Raw genomic sequence first — 9,954 nt, 5'->3', positions numbered from 1 at the left:
ACTTCCATTTGCAGCCCTGTGGTCTTAGATTTAAGAGAAGAGAAATGTTTGCCTTTTTAAAAAATCTCTATTAGGAATTTTCTTTTCTTTTGCTTATCTTTTTTTTTTTTTTTTTTTTTTTTTTTTGAGGCAGGGTCTTACTCTCTTGCCCAGGCTGGAGTATAGTAGTATCAAGTTCACTTAGCCTCAAACTCCTGGGCTTCAGTGATCCTTCTCCCTCAGCCTGCTGAGTACCTGGGTCTATAGGCACGAGCCACTGTGCCTGGCTAATTACTTTAATTTTTGTAGAGAAAGGATCTTGCTATTTTTCTCAGGCTGGTCTCCAACTCCTCTCACATCAGCCTCCCAAATTATTGGGATTACCGTCATGAGCCTCTGCACTTGGCCTCCATTAATATTTTTATGAGACATACTTATCATATGTAATAGTAAGAATAAGAACAAGTTGTTAGATTACTTGTAAAATATCATGATGAACTAGAAGGCCTCTACCTGATCTAAGAAAAGATTCTGATCTTCACACTTCTGTCTGTATTTCTGCTGAACTCTTGTCACAAACTGGAGCCTATCTGATTCCACTTAGCTCTTTGATGAACTGCCCATATGACCTCCCACGGCGATGTGAGAGAGTAAGGAGGCCACTACTCTCAGGGCAGGGAGGGGAGGGCCCATTGTCTGACTCGTCCAGGAGTTCACGTTCTCTTACGATGTATCCTCCCTTCAGTGGAGGTGCTGATTCACTGATTCACTCCTCCCTCAGGGGAGGTGCTCACATTCCACTCCTCCCTCTGGTCATGGAGGAATAGCTCACATTGCCTCTACTGATGCAAAACCAGGTGGGCTAGAAGCTACCTTTCTGGCACAACCCTGAGTTCTAGGAAAGTTGCCCCATCGCTCTGCTGTGCCGTCTGGAGCAGTACACCAGGTTCCCCTCTTATCAGCGAGCTGAGGGGAATATCCCAGGACACTTCCTAAGGGACCCAGACTGGGTTGTACAGTTCCTTGGGGTTCCAGGGTTGGGTGAGACGTGAGTGGTCAGCAGTATTAATAGTCGCCACTTTTCAATGAGAGGCGAATGGAGGCTGAAAATGGTCAGCTGATTTGCCCAGGGCCCAAAGCTCTTATCAGGTAGGGGCTGGTAGTGATACTAGTGAACACTGAAGCATTTATTATGTGCTTTTAGTGCTCTTGTGTTCTTTCCATGAGTGATCGCACCTGACCAGTCCTATTTAGTAGTTGGGAACATGAGTCTCAAAGAATTTGAGTAACTAGCCACTTAGTGGTAGAGCTGAGATTAGAGCCTGGACATTCTGAGTCTGGAGCCAGCAGTCCTTGACCACCTCTCCTTGGGGCATGGTTCTCCCAGCTGCTGCCTCAGTGCACTTTCCAACCCCCTAGAACACCCAGAGCCATCACTTTGAGGCTGACCTTAGGTACATGGAGAACCAGGCTCCAGAGAGGGCAAGTATCTTAGTTTGGGTCACACAGCAGATAAGCTCTTGCTGAGTATTAGATCACCTATTGTGGGAATGCCATTTCATCAACAACCTACAATTTCTATAATATTTCCAATTTTTTTTGAGATAGAGCCTCAAGCTGTCGCTCTGGGTAGAATGCCGTGGTACCACAGCTCACAGCAACCTCCAACTCCTGGGCTTAAGCAATTCTCTTGCTTCAGCTTCCCAATTAGCTGGGATTATAGGCGCCTGCCACAATGCCTGGCTATTTTTTGGTTATAGTTGTGATGATTGTTTGGCTGGCCTGGGCTGGATTCAAACCTGCCAGGTCTGGTGTATGTGGCTGGCTTCTTAGCCATTTGAGCTACAGGTGCTGAGCCAATACTTCCAATTATTTTCCCTCAAATTCTCCCCTCAAGATTTGGGAGATGTCACCAACTCTGTTAATTTAGAAATAATTAAGAGCTGAAACAGGCTTAGCACCTGTAGCTCAGCGGCTAGGGTGCCAGCCACATACACCGGAGCTGGCAGGTTCAATTCCAGCCCAGGCCTGCCAAACAACAATGACAACTACAACCAAAAAAAAAGCGGGGCATTGTGGCAGGCACCTGTAGTCCCAGCTACTTGAGAGGCTGAGGCAAGAGAATTGCTAAAGCCCAAGAGTTTAAGGTTCCTGGGAGCTGTGATGCCAGGGCACTCTACCCAGGGTGACATAATGAGACTCTGCCTAAAAAGAAAAGAGCTGAAATAGGCTACTTTTAACTTTCCAAAGCCTTGGGATCAGTGAAGATGTTATTAGGAATTGCCATTATGGTTGATGAATAGAAGAAATAATAAAGGAGTGCCCCTGGATACCAAACGGTGGCAGAGGTGGATGTGAGATTCCAGATCCTTGGACCCCTTAGTTATTAGGCTTTGAATCCCTTGTCCAATTCCCTTTGACAAAGCAGAAAGAGGTCAGGGCTGAATGTAGGCTGGATTCTCTGCCAAACACTTGTGGTTTGTCCTTGGGAAAGCTAACCTGGGGATCTACCTCCCCATTTCTTTGCAGACAGGATCTTTCTGTTGATCTAGCAGACCCCCTTCCTCCCTGCTTCTGTGGGTCCTGCCTTTCTGTCCTCATCAGGTCAAAGAGGTTACTGTACCAAGGGCTTGAGGTCCTGGATCCTAGTGCCGGTGCTGGCACTCTGTGTCATTTTCCCCTCTGGGGTTCTCTTCCCACAGTAACAGGGATACTGTTGTGGAGTTATTATCTATGCCCATAACTGGGGCAGATTGCCTCAGTAGTGCTGCGGCTCGACAATGCTGGGTGTTCTGCAGTGATGGAAGTGTTCCATGTCTGTTCAGCCTAATAGCCACTAGGCTCCGGTGGCTGGTGGCCTTTAAACTATGGCCAGTGTGAATGAGGAACAGAATTTATTTGATTTTAATTTGCTTAAATTTAAATGCCACCCGCTATGGGCTGCTGTCCTGGACAGCACGGCTTCAGAGTAAGTGTGAGACGGGAGTTATCAAACTGTCTCCCCTGCTAAGCCTTGGTTCCCACAAGCCTCCCACCTTACTGCAGAGAATGACATTCTGGTTTAAAACTAAGTGTTTCTGATAAAATCTGTCCTCTAACTGTAATTCAATCCTTTCTTCTGGTGCTCAGCCAAAGAAGCAGCGAGTGATGCAGACGCTAGAGGTAAAATTGGCTTGGTTGGATGGAGATGCTCTGGCAGTCTCCCCAGCGTGGCGCCTTCTTTACTGTGACCTGACTACATTTTTGATTTATGAAAGGAGGTTAGAACCAAGTCCCCCCACCCCACGGAAAATGTAGCCCTTTTGTAAGAATCACTGACATAATCGCTCAGCTCTGGATTGCTGTTTTAATGCTAAGGACATTTTTATTTGGTTATGAACAAGTTAAGGATGCACTTTTCGTGACCAACAAGATGACTATTAGTGATGATAACATGTTATTAAGTGCCTGTGTGGCCTCGTTTGATCACGATGACAGCACTGTGGCGTAGCCGCAGTCAGTACCCTCATTTTGCCAACAAGAAAACTAGGGAATAAGAAAGAGTTCCAGTTTCCCCAGTGTCACCCACCTACTTAGGAGGAGAGCCAGCATCTGAACACAAGAGTCTAATTCCCGGGCCCACAATCCTCAATAAAACTGGGAAGCCCTGGCCTTTGCTCACCCATGGAAAGATCAGTTAAATGTAGGGTCTGTGGGTATAGGGAGGGTGTGTCCAGCGATGCCCACAAACAACTGGTTTTATTGCCTGTTTGGAAATGTTTTGTAAAATGGTTTATCTTGGTATCTTTGCAAAGGAGGATTCCCCCTCCCACCAGCCATTTTGTTTCTTGTTAAGCAAGCTCATGTTGGAGGTGTCCTCAGTGATAAGAAAGCAGTTGCTCAGACTTCATCCACTTCCCTCCTTTGGTAGAGACCAGATTGCCCTGGAATGTGGTTTGGTTCCTTTTTGCTCAGAATGATGGGAGTTATGCACTGTAGCAGGGAAAGCTGAAAGCCAGGGGACCAAGCCAGAAGATCCAGGTTCCTGTCCCAGTTCTACTGACCTTGTGGTGTGCCCCAGTTGTTCCTCACCTCTGGACATTCATTGCTTGGAGATTTGACTGGATAACGTCTAAGTTTTCTTAACCCTTAACAGGTGCTGAATTTGATGAGCAGGGAGGGGACGTCTCCCAGCTCTGGGCAGTCTTGAACAGGCATGTCTTCTCTCCCTGCAGGTGTCTTGGCCATCCTCATCCCCCGCCTGGACCTGGTCATCTCCCTGGTGGGCTCCGTGAGCAGCAGCGCCCTGGCCCTCATCATCCCACCCCTCCTGGAGGTCACCACCTACTACTCAGAGGGCATAAGCCCCCTCACCATCACCAAGGACGCCCTGATCAGCATCCTGGGCTTCGTGGGCTTTGTGGTGGGGACCTATGAGGCCCTTAATGAGCTGATCCAGCCAACCAATGCTCCCATTCTCATCAATTCTACCCGCGCCTTTATATAATGATCCATGTGCACCTCCGCACTGTCTACCCCACCCCCCAGTATCTGTCCCCAGAGCTTCAGACCTGGTCCAGGCTCTAGGGAAAGGCAGGGTCACTGTCAGGGAACCCCCCTACGTGGCCCCTAGGCACCTTGGGCCAAGTAAACCTGAGGGCAGGGGAGAGAGTGGGGCACAGACGTGCGGTACATAACCTTCGTGACAGTGCTGTCATCCTTCATTCGTACTTCTTTTAACCCAGAATTCTTCAATCCTTTCCCTTGCTCCTTCTCCCTCTTCCACTAAATTATTCCTGTTGCACAGCTCACTTTATTTAAGACTTTTAGTGCCCCTCCCCCACCTCTTCTCCTTTCCTGGGCCAGGCTGAGATGAAATCAGTGGGCACTATTCCCCCTTCTTAAAGCAGATCCTCTTCCTCATCTTTCTCCCAAATATTGTACCTCAGTCTTCTCCCTAGTCAAGTCTCCAGGGAGTGGCTGGCTGGACCTAGCAGATGGTTTAAAACCAGCCTCCCAGATTGGAGTTTTTAGCTTTTCCTCTCTGACTTGCTGTGACCCCCAGGGCAAAAAACTTCTCTTCTCTGTTCAGTATGGGTCACAACACTGTATTCTTAGTTGCTTTAGCTCTTAAAAGATATATGAAGTGCTGCCTAAACTGAAAGTATTTATATTTTATTTAAAATTAGCTTTCTGTTTTTAGACTCTGTCTCTAGATCTGGGGTTACTATGAACTGTTTCTTCCTCAGTAAACTTTTATTCAGCTTCTCTTGCTGAAAAGAACCTTGCTCCAGGAAATGTCTAGTCTTGGCTGAGGACCCCAGAGGTTTTAATCAGGATCCTCTAAAAGTGTACCTCTCTGGGAGGCTGGATTTTTGCCTCCCGCTGACCAGCCTGGTCTCATGCTGAAAAGCTATTGGAGGACTCAGGAAATCTTGTGAGTACTCTGGCCTGAGGGAGGGTGGCCGAGTGGGAGGTGTAGAAAATGGGTGCTCTGTGTGTTCAGGCCCATTTTCCAGCCTCAGCCCCCACCGAGCTGAGACAACGGCAGCCCTTGGTTGCTGTCATGCACGGAAGACACCCACGCTGTGGCCATGAATCAGACATTGAGGTCAGTGTGCACAGAAAGCGTGAAATTAAGTTCATAAACTTCACAGCAGCTGGTCTGACATTACGCGTGGTGCTTGTTTACAATCAGTGGGGGATGAGGCAGGACCCGTGCCCACCCTGCCTCTGTGACCTGAACTTGGGCAAGAACCACTGAACACTAATTGGGACCCTGTTTTCTCCCCAGTTGTGCCTCCCTGAGTCTGGCAAACAGCCCCGGGCGGCTCACCTCAAGGCCAGGCCTGAGACTGGGGGGCAAACTGCAGAGAAGGCAGAGGAGGATGCGTTGCCTGGCTTGCGGGTGCCTGCTCTTCCTTTGCTCCAGGCGCGGGACGTATCTCAGAACGGCGTTCATTTCTGCTGCGCATGCATCATCCTTGTCCTGTGTGTACTGAGTGGACTCTCGCCTCCACTCCCATCACCAGGCTCTTGCTTACCTGGAGATAAAGTTCACCCTGCGAGTTGGTTAAGGGAGAGCAGCAAAAATTTATCAGGGTTTTGTTTTTTGTGTTTCACCAAAGTTCATAAGGGGCTCCGACCCGCCATCGTGGCCCCAGCTTTTACTTTCTCTTCTGTTCAAAGCCAGTAGAGTGGAATTGAGGTGAAGGGACAGGAAAAGGGGACTCTCATTGAAGTGACTCCTAACCTACCTACGAATGTATAATATTAACTTAAGATGTCATCACTGTTCTCCCTTAGGAGAGTGACACTTTTTACCCACCTTTTCTGCTGTTTGGTGGGTCCTAACGGGTGCTTTTGTGACCAAGAATCTAGCCGGGAGTAGCAGAGGCTCTACCCTCTGAAGCTTAAGGCTTAGAAGTTACCAAAGTGGGCTCAGGTACGCTGTCATCTCCTGTTGCCAAGCTCGGGCTCTAGGGGCCCACCCGTAGCCTAGCTGCCTGCTCCCAGCAGTGCTAAGAATTGTTTTCATTGAAAGGTATGTGCCAGGTGAAGAGCCACTTGTGTCCTGCCCCCAGGTGGAGGCTCCTGTGTACTCAGAGTTGCTTGAGGCAGTTCTGTTTGGGTGAGTTCTGAGATTGGGACTATGATGCTGGAAGCTGAGGACTGGACAGTGGCATACTGGGATCCGCTGGCTCTAGCTCTTAGCAAATTGCAGGCTATTTATGGCTTTGAGGCCCCTGGCCCTGAGAGCCTGGTGTGTAGGAGGGCTGCCTCTAGCTTCAAGAATCCTGGAAGGTAATTTGTCATGGTCTGTTTGATCTAGTTCCTGTGTTCCTGCTACACTGACAGCCTAATTGTATGGCTCGTTTAGAAGACCCAGGCAAGGCAGACCCAGTCAGAGGGCCTTCCTGGCTGTGCATCTGAGCAGCTCTTGAGCATTAAGGAAAGGCTCAGGCAGAGGAAAGTTGTAGGAGGAAGCCCTCCCTCCTCCTCTGCCTCCCACAGGGCTTCTTGAGGCAGAGAGCCCTCCCTGGAATCTTCCCACTGCTGGTTGGGAACCAGCCCGAGACTTTCCTCATGCCCTGACTCTGCTGCCTGGTGAAAAGGCACTAGGATAGGTGGAAATCTGATCATGGAGCCACAGAGCAAAGGCTTTCTGGAGTGTGAGGCTGCATCTGCTGGAGCAAAGGCAACCCGGGTTTTCTGGGCAGACACTGTTGTGCCCGGTGTCCCTGCCACCACCTTCCGAGTTTCTATGAGCAGAGAGGTAATAGCTTTCTCAGAGCCCCCTGCGGTTCTCTCCTCCAAATGCTGCTGTTGTGAGCAGGTAGCTCTCAGCCATAGTGTCTCTCCTCCTCAATGCACGCACTTGCTGGAAAGAGTGTGACCTGCTGTTTTCTCTTCACTCTGCCTAGGATTGTCACCCTTCACAAGTGGCATTATTTATATTGTGCTGCTGTCCAGCCACTGGGAGCACTACACAAACCCTGGCCAGAAGTGTAGGAAGGTGTGACGTGTTTTAGTTTAGACACACTCGCACCCGTCTCATCTCTGCAGCCAGACTCACTGGCTGATGTTAACTGCTTGCTGTTGGCCCCCTGAAGGGTAATTTGCAGCCGTATGAGTCGTCCTAAAGTGTTCATCCCAAACAAGTCCATTAGAGAAATCATTTCGTCCTCCCTGCTCTCTTGTCTTCCTTTTTTCTTCTCAAATTTCTCCCGCCCTAGAGTGTCATCTCCATTTAACACTAATGTTCCCCTCATGCTTTTTGGAAATGTAAAAACTCTCAATCTATGTCTGTTTACAGCTCTCTCTGTTCATTATCCCAGCAAGGGGACCGTATCATGGGTTTATTGTGTAGCTGAGAAGATGTTAAGGCAGGTCTCAGCCGTAGCTCCTGGTGGGAACGCAAGTCTGCCTTAGAATTTAATTTTCCAAAATACATTACAAATCTCTGAGACCATAAGGGGAAAAAGGGGGGGATGATTTGCCTTTGAAATCATGGTTAACACTTTTAGATGGTCTGGCTGGCTGGTTACAAGACTGTTTGCTGTGACAGCTTCAGCTTGTTAAATTTCCTCCCTTTGTTTTGTACCACTGGGTTATTCCCTGGTCAGGGGACATAAATGGTGCTCATAGGAGGTTATCCGAGCAAGGGAGGTGGGAAATGAGGGGAAGGTCCCTGTCATGAGCTATGTCCTTTAATTTCAACCAAGGTGGTGCTGGGGAAGCTGTTTTCTTTCAGTGAATAATAAAATCAGGTGACTCTATTTTAAAGCGTGTCAGTGGATGTGTGAATGAGAGGAATAAGAAAAACAACTTACAGCAGGTCTTGATAACTAAAAAGTACTGTGTATGTTATGTGCCTACATGGATGTGTATTCCCGGCATGGTACGTGTAGAGATGTGGATCGTGCCAGAGCTTGTAGATCTCGTTTGGGGTTCTGCGTATGGATCATGTGTTAAACCTTTCCTTTTCAATAAACGAATTTTATTTTTTATTTTTGAGAGGTTGCAGTTTGTGTCTCTGTTTTTATGCTTTTTTTTTCTTTTTTACATCACTCGGATTACTTTGCAAGATCTTAGGTTAAAATGTTTCTAGTTTATGCCACAGAGTTCCTATGGGTGAATAGTGCTAATAGTAGAACCATCCCTGGAATCAAGATGTGCCTGAGAAGAAAGGGACCAGGACTTTTTTTTCTGTTAGACAATCCTCCCTTCCCTAAATATCTGCTTCCCTTGAAAGCTTCCACCCTCTCTGTGCATACCAGATGACCCCACAGAACAAATGGGGTGGTTATTTTTTTGTATCAACTTGGCTATTCAATCAAACATCAATCTAGGTATGGCTGTGTAGGTGTTTTGTAAATGTGGTTACTATCTAATCAGTTGCCTTTAAGTAAAAAGAGATTAGTCTTAATAACGTGGATGGGCCACATCCAATCAGTTCAAAGGCCTTTAGAGCAAAGCTGTGGTTTCCCTGAAGGAGAAATTGCCTCATGGCAATGTTGGCCATGTGGACCCCAGAAAAACCTTAAAAACTGGCTTCCCAGCCGTGACGGGACAATGGACCAGACATGCCCATGATACCACCTCCCTTTTGCGATTTAGACACAACACCTGACCAACATTAATGTTAAAAGAAAGAGAAGACTGAAAGGATTGATTCTTTGTGGTAGTAAAATACCAAATTATAAACAGGATCTAAGGCCATGCCAGGCAAATGTTAAGTCATACACCCCAACTCCTAAACAGTAAACTACACTAGGTTCTGACTACTACGAGGATTTTCTTTGTCTCTAACAACTAAACAAACACTGGCCCTGAGATAAGCAATATTAAAACAATTCTAGCTCATCCACCTGCAGACTGACTCCCACCCCCACGAGCCATAACTACAGCTTTGATTGTATAAGAGACTGATTGCAGTAACCTTCTGATAACGGCCCACTGGCAATGGACTAGTTCTGGCCAATTTAATAGAAGCTATGCACTTGAGCGCCTTGTGTCCTGAAAATCCGTTTCCACCTATAAGGACCTAATTGTACCAGATTTAAATGTTAGGTCTCCTCCCTGAGTTGAACATGGGTCATACATAACATGCATCTTTGTCCTGTATGCAGGTACCAGGGCAAGGTTCATGAATATTTATGCCCTCCTATTGAATGACCTGTTCAGCTTAAATTCCTGTTTTTCCTCTCCCTTTCTCAAAGTGCCTGTATCTCATCTTGGCCTGAGGCTATGCTTTAACAGAATGGTCACCTTGCAGGCTGTAACCCATTATAAGAAATAAAGCTCTCCTTTCCAATTTTATGATTGTGTGATTTTTACATTAATACCACCAGTTTAATTCTGATGCTGTCTACCTGGAGATAGCATCGTACTGCACAGGATGCAGGGCCCCTTCCTTCCACCGCCCCAGGTGGTTTTTACCCGTGCTCTCACTGGCTAAAAATTGGAGTCCCTACAACCCTCCCTTGGGTTTGA

At 47.4% G+C, this 9,954-nt stretch overlaps 1 protein-coding gene across 2 annotated transcripts in view; it reads left to right on the top strand.

Moving 5' to 3' along the window:
• The window catches only part of LOC100946134 (proton-coupled amino acid transporter 1), a 39,705-nt gene extending 34,974 nt beyond the window's left edge, over window positions 1–4,731 (top strand). For both annotated transcript variants that reach the window (XM_003782025.3, XM_023516537.1), the window contains one exon: window positions 4,194–4,731. In XM_003782025.3, coding sequence (XP_003782073.1) covers window positions 4,194–4,465 — 272 coding nt within the window. In that variant the 3' untranslated portion in view covers window positions 4,466–4,731. The remainder of the gene's footprint in view (window positions 1–4,193) is intronic.
• Window positions 4,732–9,954: the final 5,223 nt, after the last annotated feature.

Source organism: Otolemur garnettii, unplaced genomic scaffold, assembly GCF_000181295.1.
Source record: "Otolemur garnettii isolate 467f Iridium unplaced genomic scaffold, OtoGar3 scaffold00003, whole genome shotgun sequence".
NCBI classification, from domain to species: Eukaryota; Metazoa; Chordata; class Mammalia; order Primates; family Galagidae; genus Otolemur; species Otolemur garnettii.
Note: the sequence above shows the minus strand (reverse complement) of the source record. Positions and strands in the feature narration are given on the sequence as shown.